Source organism: Petaurus breviceps, unplaced genomic scaffold (assembly GCF_028583685.1).
Source record: "Petaurus breviceps papuanus isolate PSGF00001 unplaced genomic scaffold, PetGlider_PUasm1.0 37, whole genome shotgun sequence".
Lineage (NCBI taxonomy): Eukaryota > Metazoa > Chordata > Mammalia > Diprotodontia > Petauridae > Petaurus > Petaurus breviceps.
The window spans coordinates 91,209,819-91,226,423 of NW_027186296.1; the positions used below are offsets into that span (position 1 = coordinate 91,209,819).

The 16,605-nt window shown below is 34.6% G+C and overlaps 1 protein-coding gene across 2 annotated transcripts in view; it reads left to right on the forward strand.

Annotated features, from left to right (window-relative positions):
• Positions 1-16,605, forward strand: part of ATRNL1 (attractin like 1) — a 1,293,617-nt gene that overhangs the window by 178,144 nt on the left and 1,098,868 nt on the right. For both annotated transcript variants that reach the window (XM_069099032.1, XM_069099033.1), the window contains exon 10: positions 1,353-1,507. In XM_069099032.1, the coding sequence (XP_068955133.1) occupies positions 1,353-1,507 (155 nt within the window). The remainder of the gene's footprint in view (positions 1-1,352; positions 1,508-16,605) is intronic.

Here is a 16,605-nt window from a genome sequence, read left to right on the forward strand (position 1 = left end):
CAGTTGACTATATTCATAAGTTATATACTTTTTTCCTCTAACCAGATAAAAATCTACTATATCTTTAGAAATATTTATTAATTAATAGATATTTAGTGAATTTTTGGTAAATATCTTTATGTTTCATGTCACTTTTCTTAAATTTTAAATTTCCATTGGTTCAAATCCTTCATTAGAATACATAATGATTTATTTCCTTGTCCCATATTGTTGGGGATAACAATTTCCTGCTCTGTCAAATCTAGACATTTTACTGTTTTCCCATTTGAAGAGAAAAATATGATCATTTTGTGAGAAGAGATTTAGAGATATTAAATCATGACTGAAATTATGAAATTTTGTGTCCAAAATTTTACAACTTGAAATTCTCTGAAGGGTATGCTTTAAAATTTTTCGCTATCATAGTTTCATGATCTGAATTCTTTTAAGTGGTACTATAATATTCAGGATAGAAGTTGTCTGTAGGAATATAAAACTTTATTACAGAACACTCCTTTGCCTCCTCTTTCCTCACCAATGAGTTATAATAACATGATTTTTAGAACTGCAAGGGATCTTTGAGATCATCTGGCAGAACAGGTCCATTATTTAATTGGGTTCTTCAAGGACAAAGCCAAAGATTATTATCCTTCCCTTCTGTTAATTTATTTTTCACTGGGAATTTTAAAAAGTCAATGATCAATTTCTAATTTATAACTTTGTGACTATTCTGTGCCACAGTACCTTGCACATAATGGAGGCTGAAAATATTTGTTATTTTGAATTAATGTATCCTTTTAACAAAATAGAAATATTTTGATTATATATTTATATATTTCAGAATTTTAATTCCTGTTTATTTTTAATAAGCATAGATAATAATGTACCTATTTGAACATACCATGTTAAAATATTTTTCCTAAGTAGCTGTTTGATGATTTTCAAAGAAAGTGTCATAGGTAGTACATTGAAACAAACTAACATACTCTATTTGCTAACATTGATATCTTTCACATTTAAAGCTGAAGCTATTGCTTGTGTAAATATCCACTTAAATTTCTTGACATTTCATTTGTGAATGGAAAAGTAAGAGATATGAGGTGTTGTACAGATAATTTTATGATTGTTATAGGATACTTTCTCTGCTTAAAACTCCAAACATTCTATTACATGATTCACAGATTCATAATTCACTGAAGAAAATGAAGTAAAATGACATTACTTTGGCCAGGGCCATCACTATGAATTATAGGGAAAGGTGAAAATAGATTGCTGAATTTTGAAATCCAATTAAAAACTATATACAATTATTACTTAACTGTCTAATAGGCCTTTGACTTTTTTGTAATTATTTTCAAAATTCTGTTCTATAGGACTATTTTGAAAGAAAGTGGGTTTGCCAGATATCTTCATTCAGCTGTCCTAATCAATGGAGCTATGCTCATTTTTGGAGGAAACACCCATAATGATACTTCCTTGAGTAATGGTGCAAAATGCTTTTCTGCTGATTTCCTGGCATATGATATAGGTATGTATATGTTTGGGAGGTGTGAAAAGTAGATAATTTCAATAATGTTTCCTAAAATAATCAGAAATCTGCGATAAAATTGTATACATACATATACTTATGCATATATATATTTATGATTTTTGAAATTATTTCAGTGGAAGGTAATAAATGAGAAACCAGTTTCCAAACATAGTGTTAAGGCCAAGTATAAAAAGAGCAATGAGGAAATAAAATTTAGAGGACCCCCTAGCATACTATGTCTATTGTGAGTACTGCCTGTACATCATGGTGTGTGTGTGTGTGTGTGTGTGTGTGTGTGTGTGTGTGTGTGTGATATTGTTGTGTTTCTGCTGGTGGCATGTGTGGGGAATTATTATAGGGAATTAGGAAATATAAACAGATGTTTAACTATTCTAAATATAAATTGTGTGACAGAAAACCCTATAGGATTAATAAATAAATATATATTTAAAGACACAAGTCATCCCTGAAGTTTACTTTAATAGAATTATACCTGATTATAGTTTGCACTTACTTCCTCAAAGATAAATTTAAGTGATAAAGGACTATAATGACATAAGAGAAAGAAATGTGGAGATCATTAAAAGGAGAGATGACTTGTATAATTAAAATGAAGTTCTACAAAATTACTGGATGATTTGGAAGGAGTAAAAAGTCCTAAGTAAAGAATCATGAAAGATAATTTTTTGCATAAAGTTTTTTTCTCACTGAATTTTTCTCTGTTGTTTCTATATTCTTTTTAAATTCTGTATTCTAAAAATGAATGTTAGTCAAATACTGAAGTATTATCTACTAGAGATCAGTGTTAAAAAGAATTGCTTCCTATGTTATAAATAGAATAGTTTGTGAGCTAAAATGTATTTAAGCAGTACTTAGGGGAACTCTTGAATTATTGTTTATATGAAGAAGTTAAACACTTGATGTTTGATTCTAAAAGATTTGTTGTTTTGGTGGAAATAAATAAAAAATTACATATGTCATATAATTAGAAGTTTTTTTCTTTTTATACAACTTCTTATACAACTTAGATTACCTGAATTGAAAGCATATAGATATTATGTTTTACTCATTTAAAAATGTAGCCAAAAGTTTTAATCTTTAAAGAGTTATTTATTTATATGAATAGGAATTCATAATGAGAAATGTGAAGATAATTTGAAAATCTGATACATATATATGTATATATAGAGATTTCAGCTGATAAACATTTAAACATGTAGATTTTAAAACATTTTAAGCCTGAAGTATTGAATTTTATCTTCTTTTTGAAATATTTTGGCAATTAAATGTAAAATTAGGCTTTCAAAATCTCCTCCAAATATCTTTTTTTCTAGAGCATCAGCATTACAATACCACTAAAAATGAAGAATAAATATGGAACCAATTAAAAACAGCTCCACTTAAAAAATTCTTTTCATGTTGCTTGACTCTTCTAGTTAGTCTAAGAAAATCTTCATAAAATGCTTATCTAGAATACTCAGGAAATGAGGTATTCTAGTTAATTTATTGTGGAGGTAAAATGAGGATGATATAAATGTTCATTTTGGGGTAATGCAGCATTGAATATGTTGAAATTATATTTTATTAGCAAATTCATTATGATGAATGTAACTTTTGAGTTTGTTTGTTTTTGCTTTTTGGAGGTGGGGAAGCAAGGCAGTCAGGGTTAAGTGACTTGCCCAAGGTCAGATGGCTAGTAACGTGTTAAGTGTAAGAGGCCACTTTTGAACTCAGGTCCTTCTGACTCCAGGGCTGGCGCTATATTCACTGCATCACCTAGCCACCCCAATTTTTGAGTTTTTAAAATTGCTTAAGTGTGATGATTTATGGCACCAGTTTCTGTACAAAGTGTAGGCTGTTGGTTCAATATGGCTGTAAAAGGACAACACATTTACATATGAGATTAACAATCTAGCAAAAGGTTGATTTAAATGTTGAATACTATTTTTCATGAATTTATTTCTTATATTTAGAAATCAACCATAATATCTGCTTCTTTGTCAAAAAGTATTATTGCAGTTAGTCTTCTTGGAAATTGCTAAACAACTAGCCTAAAGCATGATAGAAACACACATCTCTGAGTTAGTCCCATGAAATTCTCAAATATAACATTTGATATTTTTGAACATACAGTTTGGATGATTATTGAAAAATAGGTTACAGATTTTTCTTGGTCATTTTTTAGTTTCCTCAGTCACTGGGAAGGAAAAAAAAAGATACAAGTAAAGAAATTTATTTTCTGTCTAGTTAGTGGTAATGGATACTTAAAAAAAATATTTTTAAAGCAATTGGAGTTAAGTAACTTCCTCAAGGTTACACAGCCAGTTATTTCTGGGTGTGGTGCTAAGTATCTGAGCCTGGATTTGATCCCAGGTCATCCCGACTCTGGGGCCGGTGCTCTTACTCACTGTGCCACTTGGTCACCCCTAAGCAATTGGGGTTAAGTAACTTGCTTAAGATTACACGGCCAGGTATTTCTGGGTGGGTGCTAAGTGTTTGAGCCCGGATTCGATCCCAGGTTATCCCGATGCTGGGGCTGGTGCTCTTACTCATTGTGCTACCTGGCCGCCCCTGGTAATGGATATTTTTTAAAAATATTTTCAATTAAAAGATGAATCTATTTTAAGTTTCCTTTAAAAGTGTATTTAAAATTGCAGTAAACTTTGGGAAAATGTTTTTCAAAAAGACAGTAAAATATTTCTTAAGTTTTAGTCTATCTTCTTTGAAGCAGTAGTTTGTAATATAAAATTTGTATGTATTTTGCTTAAGAAGAAATAGAAATTAAATTGATATTTTTATTCAGTAAGAAAATGCTAGTTAAGGGTAGAGGAAACTTTTATAGAGCTTTAAATAAGTAAAAGTTAGTGGTATATTCAGATTTTTTTCAACAAGACACCTATGTGATTTTTTTTTCTGGATTAAGTTATTTGGAAAAAGGGTAGAAAGGCAAGCTGGAGAAGAGCAGAACAGCTGTATATTTATAGCTCAGAATTGATGACAAACAATTTGCAATCACATCAGTTTAACTTGAGATATTAATTCTAGGTAGGTAAGGAGGCAATGTGGTACAGTAGAAAGAATGCTGGATTTGGAATTGGAGGATTTCTTATTCTGGTTCTCCCATTTACAACCTGTTGTTGTGTTTGTCCTTCATTCTCAAAGAGGACCATGACATCAGGGAGATGATGACATGATTTGCAGGTGGCCAGGTATTAATCAGGATGACTGGAGATGGCCCAGGATGCAGTGGGATACCCTGACCCTTTTAGACTAAGCCTTTTCAGGTTCTCACTCTGAGTGTGATAATGCCCATTCATTGAATAGGCTTCTTTAAGAATCCAGACAAGGGATAACCTCAAAAAAAAAAAACTTCAAAAGAAAAAAAAAGGGTAGAAAGGCCAGCTGGAAAAGAGCAAAACAGCTATATAGTTATAGCTTAGAGTTCATGATGAACAATTTGTAATCACATCAATTTAAGTTATTATTTCTAGGTAGGTAAGGCAGCAATGTGGTACAGTAGAAAAAGTACTGGATTTGGAATTGAAGGATTTCTTATCCTGGCTCTCCCATTTACAACCTTCTGCACTTGGGCAAGTCACAACTTCACTGGGCCTCAATTCCTTATCTGCAAAGCTAAGGAGTTGCACTAGATCAATCAATAAACCATTATTAACCACCTACTATATGCCAAACACTATGCTAAATGCTGATGATACAGAAAGAGGCAAAAGACAGTCCCTCTCCTAAAGGAGGTTATAATCTGGTGGAAACATGCAAAAAATATATACAAAGCAAGCTATATACAAGGTAGATAGTAAGTAATTAATAGAGTAAAGGGATATGATTAGCAGAATGAAGACATTGGATTTAAGATGGGTTGAGGAAGTCTTCCCGTAGAAAGAAGGATTTTAACTGGGACTTAAAGGAAGCCAGGGAGGTCTGTAGTCAGAGCAGAGGAGAGAGAGCATTCCAGGCTTTGGGGAGAGCCAGAGAAAATGCCTAGAGCTGAGGGATGGAATGTTTTGTTTGTGGAATAGCCAGGAAACCAGTTTCACTGGATCTGAGGGAACATGTCAAGGTATAAAGTATAAGAATACTGAAGAGGTAGGAGGGGGCTAGGTTATGAAGGCCTTTGAATGCCAAATAGAGCATTTTGTATTTGATCCTAGAGGCAACAGGAAGCCACTGGAGTTTACTGAGTAGAAGACTGACATGATCCTACCTATATTTTAGAAAAATCACTCTAGTGGCTGAGTTTGAGGATTGGAATAGGGAGAAATTTGAGGCAGATAGACCCACCAGTAGGCTATTGCAGTAATCCAAGGATGAAGTACTTAACTTCAATAACTTTTAAATGGATTTTCAGTGTAATTTGACATGGGGTTATTATAGAGATAGAGGGTTTTGAATGAAGTCTATTCTTTATCAAACCATGACTTTAATCTGGCATTACATTTCTAGTATATAGTGAGGAATAATTTTGAGTCACAGCTTTAGTATTTTTTAATAATTAATTAATTTTAGTTTTCCACATTCACTTCTGTAAAATTTTGAGTTTTAAATTTTCTCCTCCTCCACCTGTAAAGCCAAGCACAAGCTCTTCAGAGGTCTGTTGCTGTGAATAGCTTTAAGGTTCTGGTCACATAGTATAGTGAACACTTTTTATTCAGCAATAAAGGTAAAACATTCACAGAAACCAAAGTACAGCATTCATAATGATAAAACATAACAACATATCACTAAAGTGGCCACATAGTTCTAAACAAAGGTTATCTTTCACTAAGTCCGTAATTCAATAGTCCTTAAGGAGCAATCCTTTTTAAGGACACAAAGTACAAAGGTCAACGTTTTCCCACCCCTAAGTCACATTGTCTTCATCTCTCAGTCAAAAAGTCTCTTTTCTTCTTGATTGGAGATTAGTTTCTAATCATCCTTAACTCAATCATCCTTAATGGGTACAAGATACAAAGTACCAAGTTCTCCCACCACTAGGCCACAGTAAATCATGATCTTCTCAGTCAGCACTAAATACCCAAGGAGAGATCTTTTCATCTTGGCTTGAGACTGGTTCCCAGATCCAATGGTTCCTCTTCCATGGGTCCAGCTCTTGCTTGAATATACCCACCTGTATTCGCAGGCAGGTAGCTTTCCATTCCTTGTCCAGCTCTTTGTCCAGTTGCTAGTCCAGTTCCTCTTCCATATTGAAACTCATGGTGTCCAGTACACCTCAAGTCTTTTGTGGTTTCTGTTTCTGGGAAGACATAGCTTAACAGAGCCAAAACAACATTCATACCCATTGCCAACATCATCATCAATTCACTATCTGCCTGTGAAATCAACACAGACCCATAAACAAGGTCTGAGAACTCAACCCAGGACCTCTGAAACCCTTCTCCAGGTCTTCTGTAAACAGACAACAAAAAAATCCTCTTTCAGGGCTTCCAGTAAGGGCCCAGGGCTTTTGTACAAAGTATCACAAACACAAATCAACACAGACAGAACAAACAGAGTGCTGGACACCACAAGTTTTCCCCTTTTCAACTGTTCCGTCCCAGCTGTGCTCAGCTTTTTATCTGTCATTAGCTCCTCCCTGTTCTGCCCACCTCTTACATCCTTCCTGTTCCTGTGTTTGGCAAATCCCTCCCACTGTAGGATTCACAGGTACTGTTTCTTAACAAAAATTTGATATAATTAGGGCAAGGCTCAAAGACACTTGAACTGAAACAAGGTGTTAAATAAATAACTGAAAAAAGGAGCTAAGTACTTCTTTGCTTGACATTACACCCTCTCCTTCTTCCTCTACAAGATGGTGTGCAATCTGATATAGGCTCTACAAATTAGTCATGATGTAAAAAGAATTAGAATCAATGGGAGGAACCAAAGAAAGAAGAAACAAAAAGCAACAAGGAAAGGAGTATGCTTCCATCTGCATGAAAACTCCAAAGTTCTTTCTATTAATTTGGATAACATTTTCCCTTGTGAGTCTTTTGTAGTTATCTTAGATCCGTTGCATTGTTGAGAAGAGCAAAGTCTATGAAAGTCAGTCATCACACAGTGTGGCTGTTATTGTGTACAGTGTTCTCCTGGTTCTGCTCATTTCACTCAGCATCAGTTCATATAAGTCTTTCCAGGTTTTTCTGAAGTTTGCTTGCTCATCATTTCTTATAGCACAATAGTATCCCATTACATTCATATACCATAACTTGTTTAGCCATTTCCCACTTGATGGACATCCTCTTGATTTCCAATTCTTTGCCACCACAAAAAGAGCTACTATAAATATTTTTGTACATGAGAGTAATTTTCCCATTTTTATGATCTTTTGGGATACAAACCTAGGAGTGGTATTGTTGGGTTAAAGGGTATGTACTTTTTAATAGCCCTTTGGGCACAATTCCAAGTTGCTCTCCAGAATGGTTGGACCAGTTCATGACTCCACCAGCAATGCATTAGTGTTCCAATTTTCCCACATCTTCTCCAACATTTATCATTTTCCTGTTTTGTCATGTTTGCCAATATGATAGGTGTGATGTGGTACCTCAGAGTTGTTTTAATTTGCATTTCTCTAATCCATAGTTATTTAGAGCATTTTTCTTCCTTCCTTTCTTTTTTTTTTTTTGCTTTGTGGAGGAGGGAAAGCAAGGCAATTGGGGTTGAAGTGACTTGCCCAAGGTCACACAGCTAGTAAGTGTCTGAGGCTGGATTGAACTGAGGTCCTCTTGACTCCAGGACCAGTTCTCTATTCACTGTGCCACCTAGCCTCCCCCTGCCACATAGCCACCCTTGATTTAGAGTGTTTTTCATGTGATTATAGATAGCTTTAATTTTTTTCCTTTGGAAATTTCTTGTTCATATCCTTTAACCATTTATCAATTGGGGAATGACTTGTATTCTTATAAATTTTACTCAGTTCTCTACATATTTTAGAAAAGAGACCTTTGTCAGAGACACTGGCTGTAAAAATTATTTCCCAGCTTTCTGTTTTCCTTCTAATCTTGGTTGCATTGGTTTTGTTTTTGTACAACTTTTAAATTTAATGTAATCAAAACTATCCATTCTGCATTTCATAATGTTCTCTATCTCTTGTTTTGTTATAAATTCTTCCCTTCTCCACAGATCTGACAGTTAATACTATTCCTTGCTTTCCTAATTTGCTTATAGTATCAGCTTTTATGTCTAAATCAAGTACCCTTCTCAACTTATCTTGGTATGGGGTATATGATATTGGCCTATGCCTAGTTTCTGCCACACTATTTTCTACCCCACAGTTTTGGTTAAATAGTGAGTTCTTTTTTATAATCATAATGATTATTATTACACATAATAATGATAATTATTGTTGTGATATGTAATAATTATGTTTAATTATTATGAAAAATGATAAAATAGTTATAATTATCAATATATAGTAATGATGTGATAGTTATAATGCTATGATATATAATAGTGATGAAATAGCTATGGTAATTATTATAAATGATAATAATGAGTGATAAAATAGTGATTAATAATAGCAATAACCATAGCAATGATGATGATAGCTAACATTTATATAGTGCTCGCTATGTGCCAGGCACTGTGCTAAGTACTTTTCTTTTTCAAAATTTTATTTCAAATGCCAGAACACAAATACAGAATAAAGAAAAGAAACAGAAACATCATAAACTTAAATACAAAGTTAGAAAGAAAAAAGCATGTTGTGTACATCATAGAACATGAGGGGATTCAAAATATGTAACAATAGGTTTTTATTTCAAGGAAGCCTATATGATAAATGGTACTCATTGTGTTGAGAATTGTCCATCTTTGCTTCCTTGTGAGTTTTCTTTGGTTCTCTGCTGTGTAGTTTTAAATTTTGTTCTTTTTCCTTACCCTCAACTTCCCCCAAGAAGGTTACAATAAAGTTTAAATATGTTTCTCTATAGCTATAGATATAGATCTATATAGATATAGATCTATAGCTATAGATATATAGATATATACTTTCCTAAACCTATTCTATTCCTGGTCTTTATTTTTTATGTATGATTATATCCTTTTTTTCCTATTCCTCCTACCTCCTCTAATTTACTTTTATCCACTACTTTGCCATCCTATGGCTTGCCTACCCCCCTCCAAGCATCCCTCCCCTATCCTCCCATTCCTATGAATCTAAACATAAATCCTTCTTTAGCCCTATTTTACCTATTCCCTTACCCTCCCCCTCCTTACCCCTACCATTTTATTTCTTCTGAATTTATATGACTCTAATACTCTTCTTAATTTATATATGCATATATATATATATATGTTGTTCCCTCTTAAACCCATTCCTGATGAAAATCAGTTACCAGAACTACCAACCCTTGTCTCCCATCTAATTCCTCTGTATCAATTCTTCCTTTTGCACCTCAAATAATTATTCTTTTAAACTGTGCTTAAATGGTTTTACTTTTTAAATTCATATCATTCTCAGTTTTATTCCAGTCTTTCTTATAAACTACTCATATTGATAAGAATCTTAGACATCCATTTTACATTATATATAATATATTATAATATGTATTATATTTGAGTATAGCCCCAGTTCTTTTGTCACTCTCTTGAATAAAGTTACTGTTTCTATGATGTGTTGTTTGTCTCACTCATTTTTTAGAATCCGATTATTTAGTTTCCAATTAAATTTTGCTCAGTCTTTCCATGGCTCTTTATTACATATAATTTTTATTATATCATCATCTGAAATGGATGCATTTAATATTTCTGTTTTTCTCCATTGGGTTGTGAGATTTTTATGCCCTAATAAATGGTCAGTTTTTTCTGCATAGGTGTAGAAAAAGGTATATTCCTTTTTATTCCCATTCAGTTTTCTCTAGAACTCAACCGTATCTAACTTTTCTAAAATTCTATTCATCTCCTTAACTTCTCTCTTCCTTATTTTGTGGTTAGATTTATCTAGTTCTTAGAGGGAAAGCTTGAGGTCTCTTACTAGTATAGTTTTGTTATCTATTTCTTCCTGTAACTCCATTAATTTTCCATCTATGAATTTGGATGCTATCCCACTTGGTGTATATATGTTTAGTGATGATATTAATTCATTGCCTATGGTGCCTTTTAGCTAGTTTTCTTCTTTATCTCTTTCAATTAGATCTGTTTATGCTTTTGCTTTGTCTGAGATCAGGATTGCTACCGTTGCTTTTTTTTTTTTCAGTTGAAGCATAATATATTCTGCTCCAACCTTTTACCTTTACTCTGTATGCATCCCTCTGCTTCAAATATGTTTCTTGTAAACACCTTATTGTAGGATTATGGTTCTTAATCCACTCTGCTATCTGTTTCTGTTTTATGGGAGAGCTCATCACATTCAAATTCACAGTTATGATTACTATCTCTGTCTTTCTCTTCATCCTATTTCCCCTCCTGTTTATGCTTTTCTTTTTCTTTCCCTCTTGACTAGAATTTTGCTTTTGATCACTGCCTCTATCAGTCTGTCTTCTATCAGACCCCTCCTTTTTCTTCCCCTTTACCCTCACTAGTTCTTCTTTGCCTTCTATTTACCCCCTCCCTTTTCTTTCCCCTTTCCCCTCCTACTTCCTTTATATCTAACTGATTATGTTATTCCATCTTTGAGCCAAATCTGATGACAGTAAGGTTCAAATAATGCCTATCTCCCTCCCTTCTTTCCCTCTACTGTAATAGGTTTATGGGCTTTTTCATGTGACAGAATCTATCCTTATCTGCCTCCTATTGTACTTTTCTCCCAGTACAATCCCTTTAAACCACTTAATTAGATTTATTTATCATCATATCAAAGTCATCTTATACCCATGTCCTTTGTCTATGTATATTCCAATTAAATGCCACAATAATGATGCAGTTCTGAAGAGTTGCAAGTATTATCCTCTCTTATAGGGATGTAAACAGTTTGTCCTTATTAATAACACATTGTTGTTTATTTTCTTTCCTGTTTAGCTTTTTATGCCTCTCTTAAGTCTTGCATTTGAAGATCAAATTTTCTGTTGAGCTCTGGTATTTTCATCAGGAATGTTTGGAAGTCCCCTATTTTGTTGAATGTCTATTTCCTCTCCTGAAAGATTGTGTTCAATTTTGTTGGGTAGTTGATCCTTGGTTGTAATCCAAGCTCCTTTGCCTTATGGAATATTGTATTCCAAACCCTAAAATCTTTTAATGTAAAACCTACAAGGTCTTACATAATCCTGACTATGATTTGCTGATATTTAAATTGTTTCTGATCGCTTGCAATATTTTCTCTTTGACCTGGTAATTTTGGAATTTGACTACAATATTCCTTGGCATTTTAAATTTGGAATTTCTTTAAGGAGGTAATCTGAGTATTCTTTTGATGACTAATTTACCTTCTGATTCTATCACCTCAGCAGTTTTCCTTGATGATTTCCTGCAAGATGGTGTCTAAGCCCTTTTTTTTATCATGCTTTTCAGGGAGATCAATAATTTTTAAATTGTTTCTCCTGGATATATTTTCCAGGTCAGTTGTTTTACCAGTGAGGTAGTTTATATTTTCTTCTATTTTTTCATTCTTTTGTTTCTGTTTGACTGATTCTTGGTATCTTAGAGTCATTGACTTCCACTTGTCCAATTTTAATTTTTAATGAATTGTTTTCTTCTGTTAGATTTTGTACCTCCTTTTCCATTTGGCCTATTTTATTTTTTTAAGCAGTTCCCTTCAGTGAGTTTTTGTCCCTCCTTTTCCATTTGGCCAATTCTACTTTTTAAGGAGTTGTTTTCTTCAGTGTACTTTTTCCATTTGGTCAGTTGTCTTTTTTAAGCAATTGTTTTCTGTAGTCAATTTTGTCCTTTCTTTTCCAAGCTATTGACTCTCTTTTACACCTCTCATTTCTTTTCACAATTTTTCTTCTACCTCTCTTATTTGACTTTCAAAATCCTTCTTGAGCACTTCCAAGAAGACTTTTTTGGCTCATGACCAGTTCATGTTTCCCTTTGAGGTTTCAGATGTGGGTATATTGAAAATGCTGTCCTCTTCTGAATTTGGGCCTCAGTCTTCCCTGTCCCCATGATAAGAATCTATGGTCATTGTCCATTTCTGCTTTTTCCTCATGGTGTTTGCCTATTATCTGGCTTTTAGCATTAAGTTCTCCTGTTGGAGTGCAGGGTGCACTGATCCAAGCTTGTTGTACTAGGATCCTGGGACCTGGTCACTAATTTTGTGTGCTGGGGCCTCAGGTGCTGGCAGCTGGAAGCTGTAGGGGGGATGGCAACCTACCTTGTACTGAACTAGGTTGGGGAGTCTAGCTCCTGAGGGATGCCTGCTCACCTAGGCTTCTTTAAAACAGACTGTCTGTCTTCTGGAGAATGTGCCAGACTGGAGCTGTACCTCCTGTAGTGGTACTTCCTGGAGTTGTGATGAAGTACTGGGAAATTTGGCTGCTGGAGAATGTGGAACACATGGTGGTTTTCTGAGCTGGTGTCTCCTGGTTTCCCTTCCTGTGCTGAGGCACTGGGGGGTCCTGGTGTTAGAACTTATCTACTCCATCACTCTGGGGCTTGGGATTTCCCCCAGTTTGCTGAGGTGGGGCTTGCCATTGGCTTGCTGGGATACCTGCCATCCCATACTGATCCCCCTCCCCCAGAGGGAGAGGGGCCTTGCCTGTTAATCCCCCAAGATTCCTGGACTACAAAACTGCTTCACTGCCCTTTCTGTTGGCTCATTTGTTCCAGGATTTTTCCTGGGGTGATATTTTCTGGGTTTTCAGAGGTAAATAAGAGAGGGTGATAGAGACTTACTTCTTACTCTTCCATCTTGACTACCAGAAGCAGAATCCACAGCTTTAGTATTTAGGAGTGATGTGTCTATGGGAAAGTTATAGTACTCAGCTGCAAGTTGGGGATAATTCCTTTCATCAGATATTTAGCATTTCCCATATACATAATACCATGCTACATCTTTTATTCCAGGTGTAACTTTGTATATATTTTGTATTTGATTGCTTATTTTCATGTTACTTCCTCCTATATGATGCAATGTTTTGAGGGCAGCTGTTATATAAGTGCTATGCAAGAACTAAAGTGTTATGTAAGATCTGAGAAAGAAAACATGATTACTGACATAGAGTAGATTTCATTGAAGAGGTAACATTTTAGTGGAACTTTTAAAGAATTAATAGGAATTCAGTAGGCAAAGAAGGTGAAGAAGAACATTTCAGGCATAAAGAACAACATGGACAAAGGTCACTGTGAGAGGAAAGCACAGAGTGTATTTGAGATACAGAAAACAGTAGAGTTTGCTAGATCTATGAAAGGTTGTATTTTTTGGAAGAGGAGGGGTATACCAATCTATGATTTCATTTGTATGAAGAACTTGGCTTAGAGCAGAACTTTTGTTAAGGTTTTTATATATTTTTTAAACAGTTCTTTATATTTTCCTATTACATGTAAAGACAAATTCTAATATTCATTTAAAATTTTTTGAGTTTCAAATTTTCTTCCTCACCCCCCAAAACAGTAGGCAGTTTTATATAGATTATATATGTATAGTGATATGAAGCATATTTTTTTATTAGTCATCTTGTGAAAGGAGAAAGAGAACAAGAGAAAAAAACACAAAAAACTGAAGAAAATGAAAATAGTATCCTTCAATATTCATTCAGACTCCATCAGTTCTTTTTTTGGATGTGGATAGCATTTTCCATCATGAGCCTTTTGGAATTGCTTTGAATCGTTGTATTGCTGAGAATAGCTGAGTCATTCATAGTTGATCATCACACGTTGTTGCTGTTACTGCATACAATGTTCTCTTGATTCTGCTCACTTTAGTGTATATCAGTTTATGTAAGTCTTTCCAGTTTTTTTCTAAAACTTGCCTGCTCATCCTTTCTTCTAGCACAATAGTATTCCATTACAATCATAGAACTTCAGTCATTTTCTAATTGATAGGCAGGTCCTCAATTTCTAATTCTTTGCCACCACAAAGAGAGTTGCTATAAATATTTTTCTACATGTGGCTCAATCAAAGACACTTAATTGACTAAAACTCCACCCAGAAAAACAACAAAAAGTCCTCCTTTGCTTGCCATTACATTCCACCGTGGGGATCCTTGGCCTTAACAATCTAAATGGCCATGGATCCTGGAACAAATAGAGGCACTATATTTTGTGATCCTGCTGACTATGCCAAAATAGTCATGCCAGTGACTGTGAATAATTTCAAGGGTCTAATAGCATAGTATAATGAACTCTCTATTCATTCAACAATAAACTAGAGTGTAACATTCACAAAACATAACAACTTATTACTAAGGTGACCATATAGCCTTAAACAAAACATATCATTCAGTATATCTTAAAGCATTCCTCAGAATCCCCACATAGCATATATTATTTCATCCCCAAAGTTAGTGAGTCCCAGGCTAGGGTTTTGCTAGAATAACACTTCCTTAAGGGGGAGCAGAAAATACAAATACCATCCACCCCCAGGTCACAGTAATTTACAATCTCTTCAGTCAATGCAGAATGTCCAAGCAAAGTCTTCTTTCATCTTGACTGGTGGTTGACTTCCAAGTCCCATGGTTCTTCCTCTGTGGGCTGAGCAGTCTGAGCTCTTGCCTCTATTCATTCAACTCTTGCCTGGATTCACACATAGGCAGCTCTCTGTTCTTGCTCCTTATCTCAGCTCACAGGGGCTTCTCCACTCCAACTTTCTCCTGCTCCTAATTGACAGCAGGCTCCAGGGGCTCCTGCCTGCAGCTTCTGTTTCTAGGAAGATAAAGTTTAACAGGGCTACAACAATATTTACACTGTCTTAGAAATCAACACAGATCAACAGACAGGGCTTCTGTCTGAGAAATTATCATGGATAGACCAACAGACAGATTACCAACATCACAAACATTTTTTCTGTTAGTCCTTGCCACAAGCAAATTCCCTTAGCCCTGCTCATGATTGCTTCTCTCTCAGCTGGTTTCTCTTCTCCCTCCAAGCAATGCAATATATACTATTTCCAATCAAAGGCTCTTAATTCAACCAAAGACTCTTAATTCAATTAAAGTTAAGTCTCAACCAAAGACATTTAATTGAGAGAAACTCAATCCAGAAAAACAGCAAAAAGTTCTACTTTGCTTGCAATTACACTTCATTTTTTCTTTAGATAATCTCTTTGGCATACAGACCTAGTAATGATATTTCTAGATCAAAGGGTATATACACAGTTTTCTTGCCCTTTGCCCATAGTTCCAAATGGCTCTCCAGAATTGATGGATCAGTTCACAGCTCTACCAAGAGTGCTTTAGTGTCCCAGGTTTCCCACATTTGACATTTTCCCTTTTTGTCATATTAACCAATTTGATAGCTGTGGGATGGTACCTCAGAGTTGTTTAATTTGCATTTCTCTAAGCGATAATCGTTTAGAGCACTTTTTCATGTAACTACAGATCGCTTTGATTGCTTCATGTGAAAACTGTCTCTTTTTATCCTTTGACTATTTATCAATTGGGGAATAACTTCTTATAAGTTTGACTCAGTTCTCTATATATTTGAGAAGTGAGGCCTTTATCAGAGACATTGGCTGTAAAAATTGTTTCCCAGCTTTCTGCTTCCCTTCTATTCTTAGTTGCATTGGTTTTCTTTGTACCTATCTTTTCAATTTACTATTACCAAAATTATCCATTTTATCTCTTGTAATGCGCTGTGTCTCTTATTTGGTCAATTCTCCCCTTCCCCATGAATCTGACACATAAACTATTCCTTATTCTCCTAATTTTCTTATGGTATCACTCTTTATGTCTATCTACATCATGTGCCCATTTTGACCTTATCTTGCTATATGGGGTAAGATGTTAATCTATACCTGGTTTTTGCCATACCATTTTCCAGTTCTCCCAGAAGTTTTTGTCACATAGTAAATTATTGTCTCAAAAACTGAGGTCTTTGGGTTTATTAAACACTAGATTACTATGGACATTTACTACTATATCTTACTCTATTTCATCGATCCACCACTCTATTTCTTAGTACCAAATAGTTTTGAAAATTTGCGCTTTATAATATTGTTTGATATCTGTTAAGGTGAGGCAACCTTCCTTTGTGTTTTATTTTCATTAATTCCCTTGATAATCTTGAAC